The sequence below is a fragment of the Pyxicephalus adspersus genome, chromosome 3 (genome assembly GCF_032062135.1).
Source record: "Pyxicephalus adspersus chromosome 3, UCB_Pads_2.0, whole genome shotgun sequence".
Taxonomy (NCBI): Eukaryota; Metazoa; Chordata; class Amphibia; order Anura; family Pyxicephalidae; genus Pyxicephalus; species Pyxicephalus adspersus.
The window spans coordinates 140,824,598-140,845,864 of record NC_092860.1 but is presented as its reverse complement, the minus strand read 5'-3'; the positions used below and the strand labels follow the sequence as shown (position 1 = coordinate 140,845,864).

Sequence of the window (21,267 nt, the reverse complement as noted above, 5' to 3'; positions counted from 1 at the left end):
GGATGATTTGATATGTCTGGTGCCGTTGGTGTTTCTGACTCTTCAAAAGGAAAAGGCTATTGAAGAGGATTCAATGAAAAAAAAATACCCACAACAAGCTGACTCTTAGCCGGTAGGGATATTAGACTTCAAGGAAGAAAATGTGTGACCAGGTCATTTAAAGTGCACTAGACAACATGGTCAAACTCTGGTGTCTATAGGACTACCTGGTCGTATTTGGACATACAGAGTGACCATAAAGATGGGAGGTTGTTGGTGCAATGACTAAATATCCCTCTCCATAACTTCAATTGGGCCTGGACAAAATTTAGCATGGAAAGTTGAGTATATGAGTTCATTGTGTTCTTTTAGTACCTCTTGGTATACAAGATCGATTATCTCAAGTTTGCCCCCTACAACTTGTAAAAATGTTCTGGTTCAGCCTTGCTAGCTATTGTGTTTGCTATGTTGTGGGTCCCGTTTTTTTCAGACATTGTTCGCTTGCATGCCGCATTAGGTGGAACTGAGCTTAGACAGCCTGGTGAAGGGTTCTGGCATCTTTTTTTTTTTTACTTGCAGGTGATAAACTTATTCTGCTTGGTGTCCAATTTTTTTTTTCTTTAAATAATATAGCTCTTCTATTTATTTTTCTTTTGTTTTTACCACCTTCACTTCTGTTTCTTCTTCTCAATGTTATAGTTTCTTCTCTTTCATTCTTTTTTTAGCCTACGGGCACATATTCTTCGGATAAGGATTTAGAGGTTCTGGTTTTACGCAATGTGTCTTTTGAGGACGCTGGGGAGTATACCTGTCTGGCTGGGAATTCTATTGGCTATTCACATCACACTGCTTGGCTGACCGTTCTACCAGGTATTCCTTCTCGCTTCTTTATGGTGATGCTTTCCATGTACCTAAGAAATGCCAAACAAAAGCCTCAACCTATTTATAAAGTTAGACGCCATACACACCACCTGCTAAATGAGACCTATAAATGTACAATTGGAACAACTTAATCTCCCTGCTGTCTGAGAGCCATGACTCTGGTTTAGCATGGGTCATGTCAGTTTTGAGAGAATACTACTTCCACAAAAGATGGCAATGGTACTTTTGCGTAGCTTGTTGACGTTAAAGTCTAGGCCTGCTACCTAAAAGGCTTGCACACCCTAGACCGTATTTATCCAATTTAATCTGCAAGTTCAGATGGGCTTTAACTGCATGGCCCTAGCTTCAATGCTCTAGATTTTGGATACCATGTTCTAATTTTAAATAACAGTGTCCCTAATGGGTAAATTTTTCTCCCAGCAAAGGGCCCAATGTAAATATATTTGCTATATTTTTATACATAGCCTTTATTTGCTATCACACTTGGTGGCTGTGTACAGTATTGAGCTGTTCTTTTTTTACGCCCTTCAAACCTTGCTGGTGAAAAAAAATACTTTGGCATTTCTGTACATATGTTCTCTTTAATCAAATTATAAGTCATGTAAGTATTTAATGAATGATTATGGTGGTGGTCATGTTTACTTTCTGAATCTAGGTGTTGCTTCTGTGCTTTACTTTGCTTTCGTTTCCTTTTTTTATGTGCATTTATTTTCATATGTTATAGAGCATTTATATACAATGAATGTTATGTATGTACATTTCATTTACATATATATAAAATGTAATATATATAAAATATATATATAAAATATATAAAAGTAAAATGTGTAGTAATAAAAGGCATACATTGGTCGCAGTGGAATAGTGTTATTTCCCACGTACAGGAGCCGGCCTTACAATAATTCTTTTATCCCTTTTTAATTATCTGTGCACTTAACCTCATCATCGTTAGTTATTCTTGTATTATAGTTTATTAAAGCCCAGACATGGAAAGCAATTTAGTTTCTCAGTGTAATTACATACTTAAATTTATGAATTAAAATCACTTTATCTGATTTTCTGATTTTAGGATACATTTCCCATAAAGGCCAGCTCCTCTGTAGTTGTGGAGGATTTAAAATCTTTTGTTTAATTTGGACAATCCCTTTAAGGGGCAGAACAGCTCCATCTCCTGGCAAATATAATATATATAATTGCCATATAATTGAAACATGATGTGCTTTCATACTGAATCAAGGCTTGGTAGCCAATGCTACTGGCATAGCAGAAGGATCTGTTTTTAGTATTTGGTTAGGTGAACAGTCATGGTAGATGTTTTATTGTCAGAGAATCAGTGCAGTCTAAACAATTGAGAGATAATTCTGCTAATTATAAGCCTATTAGATCCTAAATGAGCTCCTTTCCTATAGTCTTTTATCTATTTTTTCTTTTACCCCCCCAAAAAAAAAAACCTTTACGTTAATCTGTGGCCAAGCTATGGAGCTCTAAGTATTGCATTTTTCATCTAAACTACCTAATGGGCTTTAAACAAGCACTTACTGGCGTGCAGGTATAAAGAAGCAGGTCTTAACATTCACAGCAGATGCGCTCAATGTATACTCTCAGCAGCTCAGCTCCCCCTGCTTTCATCTTCTAGCAGTATCTCAGCAGCTCTTCTTGCAGCACTTTTTTTAGCTTATTCAGCCACTCTGGGTTTTTTAGACTTCTAAAGTCTAATTTTCAAACTTCTAATGTTTACTGTAAACACAGAGCGAAGTTCTTGGAGGGGCAGCAGGATGTGCTGATCTTCTGAGATAACCATCTAGAGCAGGGGTGTCAAACTCAAATACACAGTGGGACAAAGTGAAACATTTGTACAAGGTCGCGGGCCAACCTTGATATTTATTTTAAAAATGTCTATAGTAGAGGAAGGTGGCTAATGGAAGCTCACCAGAGGAGGGGGCACTTGTGGGTCTAGACTGACACACCAGCAGAGCGTTCTGGGGTTTGAAGTATTAGTGGAGCATGCACTGTCTACGGGCAGGCCAGTTCTAGTAGACATTTGGTATTTTCCCGTGGGCCAAATATCATTACAGTGCGGGCCAGATTTGGCCCCCGGGCCTTAGTTTGACACCCTCGACCTAGAGGTTATTAGTTCTTTCTCTGTGAATTATAAACAAAAATTGTTCCACATTACCTTGAGCAAAAAGGCCAATAAAGGTTTTTTGGGGGCTGGTTTACTTGTTAAGAATATGTAGATACTCAATAGTCTATAGTCTACAGATTAGAATTTTTTTTTATCTTTTTCACTACCATTAGTGGACAAATACTATGTTGTATCAATTTCAAGATCACTGTTGCTTTTCTGAGTTCTATAATTTTTTATTCTGCCCAACAGAACCAATTGTGAAAGTAGAGGCCACAACCTCCAACTCAGCCAGTGTACTGATCATGGTGACTGTAGCTATTGTCTTTTTCTTACTGATCATCATCATTATTACCTACCGAATTAAAATCCCATCCAAGAAGGCCATGAACACTCCAACTGTGCAAAAAGTCTCCAAGTTTCCTCTGAAGCGACAGGTAACAGAAAGTAGATACAAGATTTCTATCACTTTTCCTACTTTCCTTCCTTCCTCCTGCTTGTTCTGTGGAAATACTTTACTGTTATAGGAACAGCTTGACAACAAATAGTTTTAAAAACGATGTACAGAGAGTTCTGTGACTGAAATATTGAATACGTTTCGAAATCCTGGTCTTCAGAAATTGCAAAGTTTTCTTTTTTTTCTCTTTGTACTATTGAGACGACTTCACTCATCTTTCCTAAAAACTGCATGACTGTTTCTTTGTTTACAGTACTTTGGATTTTTCCTTTTCAAAGTACATGCTTGTGGTATTTCTAATTTAATGTGTCTTCATTTTCTGTCTTCTCTCTTAAAGATGCATGACGTGGCCCTCTGAACCTAATGTGTGTCTAACTCAATCAGGTTTTCTTTACCACACAATGAGATGATAGAGCAGTGTAATGTTTCATAAACTCAGATGCCATTATGGGACAGAATAGGGGAACATATGTTGTAACGTGTTTGTTGTCTTCCCGGTAACCTTGGAGGTGCACAAATCCCCAAACATGCTGCGGTGTTCATTAGAATGATAGTAATGACATTTAAATGTATTCCCAGCCAAGGAAGAAATGCTAATGAGTTTATGTAATTTGCATTTAGATGGCAGTGAGATGCTTGGAAAGTACAGGAACCTTAAACCCCTTCCTGCCTAGTCAAGACTTTCACAAACTCTCTTCCATTTTTCTTTTCACTTTTCATAGATATATTCTCATTAACACAGCAGGTGGCAATAATACACTTTTATTTGCTTTATTTAAGCAGGTGTCTCTGGAGTCCAACTCTTCAATGAATTCCAACACCTCACTGGTTAGAATAACTAATCTTTCCTCCACTGATGGCACCATGTTGGCCAATGTTTCCGAGCTTGGGCTTCCCACTGATCCCAAGTGGGAGTTGCCGAGGAGTCGGTGAGTATATCTGTTTGGCATTATATAATAAAATATCAAAACAAATGGAATTTTAGGAAAAATTACCCGAAGTTGAGGTTCTCAGGAAATTAGGTCAGGTAATTTACAAAACAACAACCCAGATACATTCGGTTCTAAAAACGGTTCTGGGGGAAATAACTACATTAGTTTGTGTAGAAAATAAAATTGTTTTCTGTTGATGAACTGAATAATGTTTAAACTTGTGCTTTAATGGTACCATCAGATAGATTCAAGAAAGTAGTTACCAACAAGACAAAGGTTTAAGGCCTAGATCTTGTACTGTCCAGGCATAAAACAAAAAGTAAAACTTGTTTAAATTAAAGTTGACCCTAAGGTTAAACAAATATTGACTAGAAACCTGAGACTAGAGGCATATGTGGCCTGATTTATTAAAGGGTCCCTCAGACTGGGGAAGATAGACTATCATAGGAGAACCTGGTTGATCTAGCAAATCCATATTGGAAAATATATTGAAGATTTGCAATTCATTTGCACATCTCTACACTTGACCTTCTTGTTAGGGTGGAAGGAATTTTGTGGTCCAACTGCTCAAGGAATTGTATGAAAGCAAGGCAATAAAATCCAGCAATGGTTTCACACAGTCGAGGCAGGACACGTTGAATAAGATGCATGCATTGTTAAATTGTGTTATCTGATTGTTTTTATTCTTCTTGTAGGTTGACATTGGGAAAACCATTGGGTGAAGGATGCTTTGGCCAAGTAGTGATGGCAGAAGCTATTGGTATTGATAAGGATAAGCCAAATAAAGCCTCTACTGTAGCAGTAAAGATGTTAAAAGGTAAATCCAATGGAGCCTCCTTAAATTTAAAGTTAACTGAGCTTACATTATATAAAAGAAATTGGGAAAGATTAAAGATGAAAGATTATTTACCTTTACCATTAATACCCCTTTCTCGTAACCATTTTATAGATGATGCCACCGATAAAGACCTCTCAGACCTGGTGTCTGAAATGGAAATGATGAAGATGATTGGGAAGCATAAAAATATAATAAACCTGCTGGGAGCGTGTACTCAAGATGGTACGTATGTATTAAAAGGAGAATGTGATGATATATATCAAGTTGAATTGATGAATTTGAAACGTGGAAAAAAAAAAACACCAGTCAGGTCTAAAATTTGCCTAAAAGTAATGCCAACTTTTTTGAATTTTTCCTGTTTATTGAAGCAGATGTTTCCTTCTAAATATTGCAAGCTGGCTTGTAGGTATTTTGGCTTGACCCTGAATTGTACATTTGTCTACACCTGCTTTGCAGAATTATGCTAAATGGCATATTTTGTTCCATGAGACATTTTCATTTGTAATTCTAATACAGAGAGGGAAGTAAATAGGAAGCTCTAACAGGTTCACCAAAGGCCGCCAGGTTCGGACCTATCCATACATTTATAAGTTTGAAAGCCACCTTAGATTGCCTCTCATCACTTTCCATTTGCTAACAAATCAAGGTTGAGTTATAGCAACCTAATGACAGTGGTTTTAAAAAAAAAAAAAAGGAAAACTGTTGGCTGCATGTGCACTTCTTCTATCTGTTTACACAATTCGGTAGGTATGTTTGCTGTAAAAATAGAAGGTTTTGTTGTCTGAAAAAGTAGTTTAGTAAATATCCCCTTTCCTTTACTCGGGCCTCTTCCTGCACTCATTAGAGGCACTCTGCATTTTCAATAAATGATGTGTAATAAAGAACATCCTGGGTTTTAAAAATAACGCGGGTAATAAATTACCTTGTCTGAGGAGCAGCTGCTTCACAATGAGGCGCAGACTACAGGAAAGATATAGCAGAACGAGGTGTTTGCCTACCAGGGTGCAAGTGATGTTTAGGCTAGAGGAGGATAGTCTTGTATAGAGAACATAGCTGCACTCTTCCCAGCCATACAAATATTTAGGCCAATTCATAAATAAGGTCCTGACTGATTAGGTAGGAAGTTAAACACAGCTGAAATATTCTGCATAAAATGGAAAGATTGGGGACAAAACTTAAAGAATTACTGATGTAAAATTCTACCCATCACAGCACATCAATTAAATTTGAAAGTCTTCCTAACTCCAACGTGCTTGGTCTGCATGAGATTTGCCATTCATAGTAATGGCATGGCAGATTAGACTGATAAGTCAATGCAGGCTCTCATTACCACATTTTCCTCCTTGGTTAGTATCTCTGCATATATGGCCAGCTTTAAAAATAAAGTGGTGTGCACATAGGACCTAACCAAATTCCTTGCCAATCAAAATCTTGCGTTTGAGTACCAATAACACCAGCTTGGCATTCTTCAGTTAAATAATATGTAAACATTTTAACATTATGATGTGTTCCTATTTTGTTGGGTGGAATATTTGTCATCACCAATGTGTAACCCATTATCCTTTGTTTTATCCACTTTGTGTAGGTCCTCTCTATGTCTTGGTGGAATATGCATCTAAGGGGAACCTCAGGGAATACTTAAGGGCTCGACGTCCCCCTGGGATGGACTATTCTTTTGACACATGTAAAATCCCCACCGAACAGCTGACGTTCAAAGATTTGGTGTCTTGTGCATACCAAGTTGCCCGTGGGATGGAATATCTGGCATCTCAAAAGGTAGGTTCCTTGTTTTAAGTTGACATCAGCTTTTGATTAAACCAATCATTGAGTTCCTGTAGTTGTTTGACTATTTTTAATAACTTCTAAGCATCTTATTAACCTGTTCAACTCAAACTAAGCATATCATATAAAATTATAAACTGGTTATAAACCATCAGTTAATATGAATAGACTGCTTATGTCAAGCTTGAGCCCTCATTCTATTACCATACAAGCACAGTGACGTGCCATAGAAACGAACATTGTCTGCAGAAGTCTATGGAATAATAAATATTGACCTGTTGACAAATAAGATATTTTATTGTATTCTGTTATTTATATATGGAATTCTACTTTTTGTATTGTGTTTGTATTTTTTTATATGTAAGTCTGGCAGGTCTTGTGAAGGGTTCTTAGCTTGGGGCTGCAGAAAGTTTGGAGTATCTAACTAGCTGAAAGACAAGTAACCATAATTCCCCAGCCTGACTTTTAAGCAGAGTTGGAAATGCACGGAGGTTTTCCAGTGTAATAAAGAAATAGACAGCAGAGTGGGATGCCAGCACTTCATCCTTCTTAAAAAAGCTCCCCCGATGAGCCCGTGATAAACAGGCCACCACAATAGTTATATATTGCTAACACGGCAGCCCTCTACAGGAATGATCACTGCAGAAGATGTTTTAATGGGGGTGGGGGGTGGTAATGGAGTGAAGCTTGAGCTGTTATCCCATTGTCCTCATTCTGTGTACACAGCAGGGAGAGAATGAAAGGCACAAGCATTCTTTTAGCTGGCGCGCAGTCGGTGTATGTGAGAACTCTGCCGAGGCAGCAGATGCTGTAGGCAATTGTTCGAGTTGCCAAAGTGGATTTTTTTTCTTGATACAATATCAAGTTTGCTGCTTGAAAGATTACAAACATCATTTTCATGCTGTCTGCATTTTTGTTGTCGGTAGTGTAGTACCTTAAAGTGAACCAAATCTGGCCTTAATGTTTCTGAGATAAATGTGCAAAAGTGTAGGCACCATGTGGAGCCTGGAAGTGCCAGAGGTAGCCGTCTGATTGATCCCTGTGGCCCTGAATTTTAACACTCTACACTCTACGGCTCTACTTAGGGGCCAAGGTTGCTGATCAAGATGAGATTGGGATCTTCTGTTGTTCATTGCTTGATCCACTCTTTCTACTTTTATATGAAAATATACATTGGATGCTGGAACCAAGCAATACAAAGTGCAGAGCTTAGGCGAAGTACACACGTGCAATAGTTCTCATCCGATAATCGTCTCAGGGCCGACATCGGACGAGAATCTTGCGTGTGTGCAGTGCTGGTCGTCCACCATCAGAACGACCATCCTGGTAGGTCCTCGGACGATGGACGACGAACGATCATAATGGAGGTGATGGGGAGAGCGCACAGAGGGGTGCTGCTCCATCTTTTTTCCTCTTCCCCTGTCCATAGAACAGAATGGTGCTGTATGTACTTCTGTATGTGTTCATGTATCGTGCAGTCAATAGTCATTAGAAAGGATCGTGAAAGATCCTTTCAAACGACAATGATTGCACGTGCGTACATAGCCTTAGAATATTGTGACATGGGTCTTTACCTTCATCTTACCTCCCGTTTATAAAAACTATTTACTGGTGATTTTTTTAAGCTTCTTGCAGTTATTTTGGTTTTTAATGTTTGCACAAAATGTAAAATTCTGGGCTTATTTTTGGAATTAAAATGTTATCACTTAGCACTAAATCCAACAATTTTGTTCAGATTACCAATCTCAGAGAACCAATGACATCAGGGAAATAGAAGCAACTTGCAGAACTTGTTAAAAGACTTTGCTGTAGAATTTTTTCAGAGGAAGGTTATTTTATATATTTCATTTATAACTTGTTTTGTTTTCTCTTGCAGTGTATTCACAGAGACCTGGCAGCCAGAAATGTACTTGTTACTGAAGACAGTGTGATGAAAATCGCTGATTTTGGGCTGGCTAGGGACATTCACAACATAGACTACTATAAGAAGACCACGAATGTAAGTGGACATTAAAATGAGTGGGCAAACATGATTTGTATGACTTGCAGAGATTATGGATCATTTAATTGCTAAAATCATTGTACACCAAAGTCACTATTTTTCTAAAAAGTATCACATTAGTTTTCATGTATTACATATCAATGTAGCTGCTGTTCTGCACATGATCTGTATAATACATATATCATAATTCCATGACTGCCTTTGGTGCATCATACCATGTCAGGCACCCTGCTGTATTATGCAACTAGGGCATGATATGACCAGAAATCTGTAAAATATGAATTATTCTTTATAGCATGTATGTGTATATGTAATTTTCACCATGCATTCTTTGCAGTGCATTTGTACTGAATCAGTCCCAAAGTATCCCAGCAGAACCAGTTAACTGAAGTTAGAATGCACCTGCCTTTGAACTCCTAATGCATCAAAAATCTCAAATAGGAGCCAATCAACACAAACCCAACACACTCAACACGGGCCCCCTATTCCGCAAGACTGCTTTCACTATAAAAGCTGGCCAGACATCATCCGAGCTTCCGTTATGCACTGAAATATGTTAACACGCGTGAGTGATCCGGAAGGATTCACTATCCAAGCTAGGGTGATCACAGAGATTAGCGTTGTACATGGTAGTCCTTCCTTTTATAATGTGTTTATCCACAACCATTCTCCTTGTCCACGATGCAGCAAAAGTCCACTGGACAACAGAGAAAGATTTAGCTGAGGGATTATAGGAGAAGGTGGGTTGGTGCCACTTTGGCTGTACAAATTGTGCTGACAATTCTCTCTTTTTTGTCTTTTGAATTACAGGGTCGGCTGCCTGTGAAATGGATGGCTCCGGAAGCATTGTTTGACCGTGTCTACACTCACCAGAGCGATGTGTAAGCATTGGCTTAGTATTTCATAAACACGAATGTACCAGTCTAGTCCTGGGCATATTGCAGACAGTACAAGGTCGTTGTTACAGGACAGACCTGCATCAAAAACAGGATGGGATAAAAACACATCAGCAAGTTCAATTTGCCTTTGGTGCAGAAAACCTTTTCAGTATTTGTTCTTGAATGTTTCTGAATGCATAGACACTGCACAGTCAGTTCTTCATATCTAAATTGAATACCATATTTTCGTGCTACAAAGAATAGGCTGGTAATTCTTTTAAAATCCTGGTTTACATTGATCACTTTTTGTCCGGGGGGAGATCTATCCAAAAAGCAATGAATTAGTTGATGACTACTTTGAGGTTGGTATTATGAGTTGGGTCATGGACAAAGCCAATGCAATATGATTGCATTTATTGGAACTAAAATTTGCTTTCCTTAATGGTTTGCTTGCTTGATTGTTTGGAAAGAAGACTTGTGTACCTTTATTTGATATATAGTAACATGTCTGATGTGTCCATATCCAATTGAAAATCAAATTATTTGTTGCTCACAATGGGCTTGTAAATTCACTTTAGATCAAGTCAATATATTGGAACAGAACTCCTCCCATGTAATACTGGGCCTTAGTGGGATAAATTGCTAGGGTATCACCACCTTTCCTAAAGGTATAGCTCTGAACTTGTGGATGGAATTCATGCTGGAAAACTATAGCAGTAGTAGGGAAGATCTAACTAAGCTCGAGTTTGCAAAAGCGTAGTGGCATTTAGTTAACATAAAGTAGCAGCATACATCAGTATATGAACAGGCAGTGTCTGAGAAACTGAATACAAAGTTAGTATACAGCTTACCACCATCATGGTCATACAGAGATCATGTTTTTGCATCTGAGCGAGAACAAATATAGTAGTTTTGCCCTCAGCAACCCCATTTTCATACCAGTCATGGCAACAGCTGACATCTAAATGCTGATTCTGGACAAACACATTTCTCCTTCCCCTGCACAGTTTCCTATCATTATTATGATTTTTTTAATATATTTTCATATATGTCTGCATTGCCGTTGTTGTAAGCAGCCCGGTCAGCATAAAACCGTTATTGTGGTGTTCTCGCCACTCTATCCTCTGCAGAATGAAATATTCAGGAGCCGTCTAATCTCTAATTATTTTTCATTGACTCGCCTTTCGTGGTTGTAAGCGAAAGGTCGGTATCACTTTGCTCCATTCATGCCCCGAGGTGCTGTATTGCAGTACACCAGTTTGTGCATGAATAATTTGATTTGTTCCATTCAGAACACTGTGGCAGTTCCAACAAAGAGGGACTGGAGGTAATGGATGAGCCCTCACTTGTTTGAGTAAATGCTCATTTCAGTGTTAGACACAGGTCCAGCCATATTTTTTCCTTCAGTGGACATCTTTGAGTAACTAGTAAAATAGCCTAGGGAATTACTTCTACCGGTGATAGATATGCATGCATATAATATGTTCAACCTTCCTTTGCCACAAGGGGAGGAAATGGCCATTATCAATATTTAAGTATCTAAATCTTTTTTTTCTTTCTTCCAGATGGTCATTTGGAGTGCTTCTTTGGGAGATCTTTACTTTAGGTGGCTCTCCATACCCTGGGATCCCAGTAGAAGAGCTATTTAAGCTTTTGAAAGAGGGTCATCGGATGGACAAGCCAGCCAATTGCACACATGAGCTGTGAGTTTACCAAACTTTGATGAGTTCATTAAAGCCAGGTTGTTTTTGCATTGTGTTGCTTTGGTAATGTGGCAGTTGCAGTTGGAGAACTCTTCTGTTATCTTTATTAGGAACAAAGGTGTTAGGCTATGTACACATGTGCAATGGTTCACGTCCAATAATCGGCTGAGGGCTGAAATCACTGATATTGGACGAGAATCTGATATCACTGATATTGGACGAGAATCTGATATCACTGATATTGGACGAGAATCTGGAGTATGAACAGTGCTTGTTGTCCGATTGACCATCCTAGCGGATCCATGGATTAGGAATGATGGTAGTGAAGAGGAGTGTCGTTCTCTCCCCCCTCCATACAGCAGAACAGAGCTGTATGTACAACACTTGTTCATGCATTGTGGAGTCGTTTGTCGTTGGAAAGGATCATAAAAGATCCTTTCCAACGACAATTATTGCACGTGTGTACTCCGCCTTAATCTGGTCATCAAACGGATGATGCCAAAGTAAAAGCTAGATTCTTCAAATTCCCTGTTCTTCACTCCTCTTCAAAGGGTAACTCCAATTTTCTGAAAAAACATAGCATATACTGTTACTACTGCTACACAGGGGATATTTACATTCTGATAATATAAAAATATAATTATATTTATTATTATATAAATGTAATATATAACGTATATGAATACATTGTATTATATAATGTAATAAAAATGTCAGGTATACATTTTGCCATTGTCACTGTTGCTTTGTCACTGAAAGTCTTTTTTTTTGGTTAGGTATATGATCATGAGGGAGTGCTGGCACGCGGTACCATCACAAAGACCCACCTTCAAGCAGCTTGTTGAAGACCTCGACCGCACCCTTACTGTAACTTCTACTGATGTAAGTAATGATCGCTGAATTCAAAATTCCTTTTTTGTAGAGTTCTTCTAGTTGAACAAGCTTTATGTAAAAGAATCTAGGCCAAATGAAATGCCTGACAATTATGGCGGCAACGTCCAGCTGGCACAATACACATTCTCCATGAACGTCATGTCCAAGATATAGTTCTAAATTAAAGCTTCAGTGCACTTGACTGGACTCCATCTACACGGAGATACATCCTTTTATCCACTGAAGTGTGATATCTCTGATCAGCATTGTGTTTGTGACAACCATTGTTCACCACTAAAGTGAATAAGGCTTCCTTCACACCTTAGTGTAGGTCAGCCTTTTTCAGAAGTTTTTAGCTTTTGCATCAAATGAATGTGGATATGTTTTAAATGTTCTCTATATGGCAATATCCCGTTAAAAGATGTGTAGATTATGATGAAATCTGTGTATATACCAAGCCATCCTCTTATATACCCAACAATCACCTATGTGATCAGAAAGTATGATGCCCATGTAGTCATCCCTGAATAATGCTGAAAGTGTAGGGTAAATGCTTAATACTGAAAATGTCATTACATGTCATACAGCCAAAATTCTGTTTGAGATAAACGGTGCAAATCAACAGTCCTATAGGCTTCAGAAAAAGAGGCAGCTTTTCCTATTTTGTCACCCAATGTTTCAGAATTATCAGTAGTAATCGCAATATCATATAAGATTACATATTAGAACATTATTCTGTATCCTGTTAGGTCCAAAAAGACATTTCCCTGACCTACAGAGATGATCCATATAAAAGGGGTGCAATTTTTGCCAATATCTTCTCCAGTCCATCACCCATTCTGGGTGACTTTTATACTACTCTAGTGTTATTTTAGAGGAAACCAGTACTGAGAAAATATGGAGGCTGCCAGTGCTGACCTTTACTTTTTGGTGATCCAATGATTTCGGTATTTTAAGACTCCATCCTGGACTAAATATGCAAATCAGAAATTCTGACTCTCTGATCTGCTTGTTTGTTTGTTGGTCACTGAACATATTGAGAGCCAGGCAACTAGTATTCTTAGGGCTTTAACAATGGGAGCCATTGTATTTCTCAGTCATTACAGCTTGTATAGTGAAAATATAAGGTTGCTGTAAATGTTTTGCATTTATATTTGCAGAAAGAGGCAGTGACAATGAGCACTCTTTGCTGCCTATGACAACAATAGTGTCAGTGTGCGTGCCTGACGCCCTTACCTACAGTCATATAACAACGTAGTACTGTACAGTCTGTATACAGACATCTCCGTCAATTAGCCTTGCTCCGTTTCCACAGCATTACTCCCCTACAAGCCCCATTTGTCTGGTGGCGTGCTGCAGGACTCGGTGCTCAGATTCCCCAGACTCGGCTACACAAAGGCTCTCTGTGTTAGTGGCAGGGACACCTTGTTTTCTTACCCTTAATTGGAGCAATTTGTGTGAAACGAATGACGTGACTCTGAAATGTGCAATCTCCATTACTGCTTCTGACTGATTAGTTCCTATTGATCCGAGCTCTCTCTAGTGAAATCACAGTAAATTCCTTATTCTATTAAATAAAGTTACAATTTCATCACATATGGCATTCAAGAGGTCGAACATTTTATTTTTTTGGATACATACATTTTTTTAGGCACCCTTAACATATAGTGAAATCAAGCTGGGTGTAAGAGGCGCCATTCAATGCCGTTCTTATTTGTGTTTTGCAGGTAAACAAAAACTATTAATATTTTTATTAGCATTTTGTATTGACTTGTCATTTCTTCTTTTTTGTATACTCAGGAGTACCTTGACCTTTCTGTTCCATTTGAACAGTATTCACCAGTGTGCCAGGACAGTCACAGCACTTGTTCATCAGGGGACGATTCAGTCTTTGCACATGACATTCTTCCCGATGAGCCCTGTCTTCCCAAGCACCAGCAATATAATTGCATCATCAGAACATGACTTTCACCTGGACCGACACACAGGAAAGAAGGAATGTAGTCACTTGAGGCATGCGGACAGGCCCGCCCAGTTACGAGACGAAGATTGTCCTATTGGTTTTTTTTATGAGCCGTAGAAAATTACTTGCTGTACTCTTAAGTCAAGAAGCACTGTTTGGCCTGAAGGAACTGCCATGATACAGAGAAAGAATATATAAAATATATATATAAATATATAACTGAGAAGGAGAATGTTAACATTAGGGCGCCCAAGGACGGGACCTCTAATGACCTGCCGATGAGCAAACCAATCTGTGCCTGCAATATTAGAAGAAAATCGAATGTGTACAAACACACCATGTTGTAAAGATTGTAAACTTTTTATGCAGTTGAACTTTTTTTTTAAAGTAGATATGAAATGCAGCTCTGCTTTCAGGAAAGCTTGTTCTATATAGAAATATATTCTACATAGAAAATTGCAATATATCAGCTCATGAATCGTTACATTGCTGATTTGAAATCTTAACCTAACATTGTGCTAACATATTAGAATAATATCATTAGAATACAAGTGGAAATAATATAGCGCCAATGTCGTGCAACAACCTAAACCTACCAATCAATAACCGGCTTTCATTTATAAGGTTTACCTACATTTTTTTTTTACTTAAAACATTGTAGGTAAACCTTAAGAAACACAGAACTTTGCAAACATTAGGCAAACCAATTTTCCTAATGTATTTCCACAAATACATTTAGAGAATTGAAGAAAACAATGTTTAGGACAGCAATTTCAGTGGTTAACAGCACATTTGTGCTACCGGTTATTTATTATTAAATTTCCCATTTCTTTTTCTAATGGAAATAAAAATGGATCATTCAGTGCTCCGAATATTTCCTAATTTTTTTCATGTTACGTTTTCTCTTATTTTTATTTAAATTATTATTTAATAATTATTCCGATTAAAACCTTTTTTTCAGATTTATATATTTGCTTCTTTTTATTCAATACCTGAAAGCAGAGACTTGCAATCTACTTCAAAACTATTTTGTAATGCAAAATACTTTGTAAATAGGCATAAGTACATAATGTATATAAAATAAAATATTCTATAAATAAATATATATAAATATATAAATATAAAAAAGCAAACTACTAATATACTCACAGACATCTATTCAAAGAAAGATCTCACAGTTAAACACATTGCAGTCTAGGATAACACTGATCTGGTCATATATGAATTTATTTTCACGGTTTTATTTTTAAAAAATAATTGTTTACTTTGTATATTTGTAAAGTTATTTATAGACTTTATTAACATGTATGTTTTTTTTTTTCTTACATAGTTATAGTTTTACTATAAACACTTTACACTCACAGATTATATGTTTTAACTTATTAACAGTCCATAAGATTTATTCATTTTTTTTCTTTCTTTGTAATGTTTACTCAAAAAGTCCTGAATATGTACAAATGTATAGTCCTCCAATTAGTTGCATTGAATGGTTGTATGTATATGTATATATTTGCTGTCTGGCAGAAGAACACAGCACAAACTTGCAAGAAAATTATTTACAAGCTTTTCCGAAAGTACTCTAATTTATATTTATCATATTTCTACCTTCATTTATCATGAAAAAAACATGGCTACATCTTTTATTGTCAAAGGAGGAAAGCTTGCAGGCCCTGGGAAAGTGACCAGGCGAAGACTTTAACATAAGACCATTACGGAATATTTTGTATCTCCAGTGAACTACCATTTGAGGCAAAGTTCATATCTTTCATGGAGAAGGTCATGAAGAATATCCTCTGGCATCAACCTATTGACAGTATTTATTTTGTTTATCCTGGACTGCATTGAGAAAACAGATTTTTACTATATTGCAATAAACAAAATTCTCTAAATTAAGTATTAAAAGTATTTGTTTAAAATATATTTTTTTCTCACCTCTACCCACCTCTAATGTGAAGATTTTCATCTTTTTTTTGTTTTATAAATAGCCAACACACACTTGATTTTTTGCCCCTTTTTTATGACATGAATAAATGAAATATATTTCCAAAGCAGTTTTCTTTTTTTTTTTTTCTAAAATAATTATGTTCACACTTTTGGCAGACTTGGCTACTTATATCACAACTGACTTTTTTTTTTTTAATATTAATTTATTATTGTTATTTTTGCTGCTCATGGAAAAAAAGTGTAGCAGGCACCATGGTTTGCCATCGTTCTTATTTTCTTTAAGTAAATACTGAGCACTCGCGCACTGTGGAAGATTTGAAAACTCTTAAAATGTGTGAGTTTTCTGCCATACATATGGAAAATATTGTACATTTTTTTATTTTAAAGTAAATTAAAAAGAAATGGTATTTTCTTACAAATGTCTGCTAATCATGTACATTCCAGTGCTTAACACTTCCTTTTTTTTCCCCAGTAAGGTACAACATTTGTGCATGGGTTGAAATCTTACTAAAAGTTATATATATATTATATATATAATTTATTAGGTTTTTACAGGATGTATCTGTTGTAGACATCGAATAACATTTTTCTTATTGAACGCTTATATAGTTTTATAGCAAGAATGATCTTTAAGAGCTAAACTGAAGCTGACTTTTTCTTACATTTTGTACTGCTGAATTTGCATTCCACAGGTTTTCATGTGGTAGTTGGGTTTTGTTAGGGAATGGTTTGGTTTGATTTCTTGACAATGATACCTGAAATGTGCTGCTGTGAGGAGGTGTAAGATGGACATCAGAATAACTACCCTTCTGCTCTTTTGTTAATTTTGCAAACATTACTTTTACCAAAACAATAAAGATAAAAATTACTTGTTATTGTGTTGGTATTATTATCCTAAGGTTTTTTTTTTTTGCACCGTGAAAAAAATGTATGCAAATGTTTGACCATAATACATGTTTTGTTGATTTTCTAGAGGTGGTAACTTTATCTCTAGGCACCAAAATGTTGTGTATTTTGGCACATTTATTATAATTATCTACTGAAAAATGTCAAATGTGCAGTGCATGCATGGTGGACATAACTATTTCAAGATGGATGGAGCAGGAAGGAGTAAAGAAAATACCTGGTAACATTTAGTGAGGTTTTTATTGCTACCTCTGTAGCTGATTTTCACTCCTTCATGGTTTTAACAAACAATTTGGTGAATAAAAGCAGTGCCAGGACCAAGCCCACCACCCAAGGCAGAGATGCTGATGTGCACCCCACTAAGTTTCTAAATTCGGACTATAAACACAGATTTACAAACTAAAAAAAAATAATGTGAATGAGTCATTGAAGTAAGTAATTTAACTACAAAATTTACAGTTTTATAATGCATTTTGTTCACAATAAAAATGCCATATATTTCTTGCTCAAAGTGTTTTAATTTGGTCCTACAACCACAAGTGGATGCAAATGTAAACATAATTTACATACAAACATCTACAAAACAAAGGGGAGTTGTTAGGGTACGAAAGGAATGTTTGACCATCAGAACTTGCGCTCTATTTTATCATACACAGGAAGAGCTGGAATCGGTTGGACAGTTCAGTCCTGGACAGTGCAGGATTTGGCTTGGCAATGGCAGAGGCAAGAGAAGGACTTGCAGGCTGCCCCCTTCCTTCCATAGCATGCCACCCAAAGTAAGTGCCTCCTCTGCCTTGTCATGGCCCTGAAAAGAAAATGGCAATAAATGCACAGTTTTAGTAGCAAGGGTAAAACATGAACAGCAATGAAAATCCAACTGCAGGGTTGTGGTGGCTGACAGGTCTCTGTTACTATCTCTGCCTATATTGGAAACACAGAAAAATCTTTAGAAAATCTTTTAGAAAATAGGCACACATACAGAAACCATTGGTGAGAATTTTTCCAGTGGTGTCAAACGGAAAAGGAACTCCTATCTATTTAATCCAAAACCACAAGATTTTTGGATGCTGTTAGGCCATAATAGGAGAAAGCCCAATCTCCCAAATTGGGCTTCCAAATTATTCCAAGGGTTCCTAATGTGACTGTTTTGTGCATGCCCATTGAGTTTCTCTATGCCAAACCATGTTTTTATAGACAATAGAACAAAACTGGCTGCTCACAGACTGTTCTTTATGGAGCACAAACTGTTCCAAGTAGATAAAGAAATGTCCTGGGCAAAATATAACCGAGATCCCCACTTTTTCCCATCCCTACTCCTTGAAGAAGGTCCCCTTTTAATGGAGTAGTTTCTTTATGGAGCAAGTTTTACGCATATGATAGGTAGGTGGTACACGGTTATCCAATGTCTTTGCATGTTGTTACCATAACAGTACCTTTTACTGGATATGAATGCAATCTTTTGGAGTGATGTCTAATTTCTGACCACAGAGGTAGACATGATGTTCAAGTGTCCACAAACTTTTTGGCCAAATTTCTTCTTATCCTTTAAAAAATATTCAAATATGTGTTAAGAACTCTCTGAGAGAATACCTCCAGTGGTTTTGTTAGATTCAAAATCCAGGAAAATACTGAATATTTGTTAAACATTTATTGCACATGTGCTGTATCCAAACGCATAAAAATTAAAACAGAATTTGTTATGACTTCCAAAGGTGTTGAGATTCTGCCTAGAAAGTTGTTCTAAAAATAAAATCCATCAGGTTCAAGAAGCAATGTACAGAAGCCAAAAACCACTGTTTACTTAAGCTTTAAACCTCTTTTCATGGGCCAAATAAAAAAGTGTATGGAAAACACAGAAAAGAATACATAGCATGTCTGTTTTAATTCATAGAAAAAGTTTTAAGGCAGCAATAACTGATTTTAGTAAAATAAATGAAGTTTAAAAAAAAAAAAAATGTTCTAGCCAAAAACAAAACTTTCATTTTTTTAAAGCAACACCAATTAGTTAAAATCCAATATATTCCAGAAATAGACATGTACAAGTGTGTCTTTATTATTATATCATGTGATCATGATGATCCAGTAGTGCTCTGTAGACTTTCCGGTGTGACCTGCCTACTGGACATGGTCATGACATGACATGATCCCATGAAACTCCAAAGACTTCCCAATGTGACCTTCCTACTGGACATGGTCATGAAATGATTTCCTGAAACACCATATACTTTCCAGTGATACCTGCCCACTAGAAAAGATCATAAAATGAGGCCATCAAACTCCATAAACTTGCCTGTCTGATCAGCACACTGCTTATGATCATAACATGGTCCCATGAAACTCCATAGACTTTCAAGTGTGACCCACACACTGAATGGGATCATAATCATAATCCCATACAAATCTGTACACTTTCCAGTGTTACCTGCCCACTGGACGTGGCATAAATAAACATTCATGTTTCGGTGTAAAACATTTTGTAAATTGTTTCCTGCACTTTACAGTTTTCTTTTCATATTTTTTTTTAACTTTTAGTTTTTTTTCTTACTGAAAAAAAACATCAAATGCGCCAAATAAAAAGCCATTTTTAAATTCCTGTATCTTTAAGGCTTACAAATCCTATTATTGGCATCCTATCATGGGAAGATCAAGGTATAAAGGTCCATTAGAGCTGTCCGGCTGGGAGGTCCCCCATTAGGAGCTAAGGGGAACACAAGCCATTCCATCTTTAACAAAGTGGTGATACCAGCAGAAATGGTAATATATGATACATGCTTGAAGGCTGTGCTAACTGCACCCAAATGTACAGTATATTCAAGCATGACTGTAGGATTTGGTTCCAGGTTTGGTGCTTGACCTGGCCCTGCTCTCTTAATAAATTAAGCGTAAAAGAATCAAAAAATATTTAAAAAATGTATTTGGTACCAAGTGTGTTTCATTTTTTCATTGAACACTGCAAACCTAAAAATGCTACAGAGGATTAAAAAAGAAATACCCCATAGTAATGTAAAAGTCACCAGGAGGAATTGTTGAATGCAACACATCATATAGTATCCTGTACACCCGAAAGTTTAACTATTGTTGGGTAGGTCAGGGGTCCCCAACCCCTGGACAGGTGGGCCCCGAGAGCATAGAGACCAGAAGAAGGACCCTGCTTCGGGGGCGCACCGGCCAAAGCCACGGACCATGTCTCCCGTACGCATCGCATGCTCAGGGCGGTGGGCAGGTTGTGTCTCTGGAGTGGGCGGGATCTGCCATTATGACATCACTCATACTCAGTTTCTTTCCCTTTGAGTGACACAGTCCATAGATTCAGTAGTCCGCAAGCTCCAAAAGGTTGGGGACCACTGGGGTAGGTGACATAATTGACTACTGGGACATTACTAGTCCCACTCATCTCCTGCCCCTTAAAAAGTCTTATCTGTATATTGTTCTAAATTCTTTGAGGCAACCAAACTTTAGTTTCTGCTTGCAATTTGCAGTGAAATCAGAATAACCAATTTCAGTGCAGGGGAGTAGCCTGTACGACTATGCAATACTGAAAGTAGGGCTGGAATTCAGCCTTAAAACAACATTTTTTGACGGGAGACAGTATGGTCTTACTAATAATATACTGCTTGCTGTCCTACCTACCAAGTTCAATCAAAGCATTAGAAACTACTGTCAACTCTGGGTCTACCTACTTTAAGGGCAAGTAAGTGTGATCTATTCTCAGGACTAAGGCGTTTCATGGGACAGTCCCTCTTGTATCCTTAAAACCTCTACTGGTAGGTAAAAACTAAAGTTAGGAATATCAGACCAGTTTCTGTTAAATTCTTATGTAGCAGAAGATGAATATCCCGTTACCCAGGTTCTGCTACAGTAAGGATTGTAATAGCACCAAGGTAGGGAGTCATCTCAAATGACTTCCATCGAATATCTGTTACAGAGAAGAAGCATACATTTATTTCTTCGTTTCACTCATTTCTTTTCTTTTTTAAAGCTTTGGATAAATAAAGAAGTAATC

At 37.2% G+C, this 21,267-nt stretch overlaps 1 protein-coding gene across 4 annotated transcripts in view; it reads left to right on the top strand.

Moving 5' to 3' along the window:
- The window catches only part of FGFR3 (fibroblast growth factor receptor 3), a 65,158-nt gene extending 47,925 nt beyond the window's left edge, over positions 1-17,233 (top strand). The window contains exons 8-18 of one of the 4 annotated variants that reach the window (XM_072406573.1): positions 705-849; positions 3,239-3,423; positions 4,224-4,372; positions 5,071-5,192; positions 5,325-5,435; positions 6,799-6,989; positions 8,872-8,994; positions 9,808-9,878; positions 11,441-11,578; positions 12,355-12,460; positions 14,252-17,233. In XM_072406573.1, the coding sequence (XP_072262674.1) occupies positions 705-849; positions 3,239-3,423; positions 4,224-4,372; positions 5,071-5,192; positions 5,325-5,435; positions 6,799-6,989; positions 8,872-8,994; positions 9,808-9,878; positions 11,441-11,578; positions 12,355-12,460; positions 14,252-14,416 (1,506 nt within the window). In that variant the 3' untranslated portion in view covers positions 14,417-17,233. The remainder of the gene's footprint in view (positions 1-704; positions 850-3,238; positions 3,424-4,223; positions 4,373-5,070; positions 5,193-5,324; positions 5,436-6,798; positions 6,990-8,871; positions 8,995-9,807; positions 9,879-11,440; positions 11,579-12,354; positions 12,461-14,251) is intronic. The other 3 variants (XM_072406572.1, XM_072406570.1, XM_072406571.1) reach the window with 3 other exon arrangements.
- Positions 17,234-21,267: the final 4,034 nt, after the last annotated feature.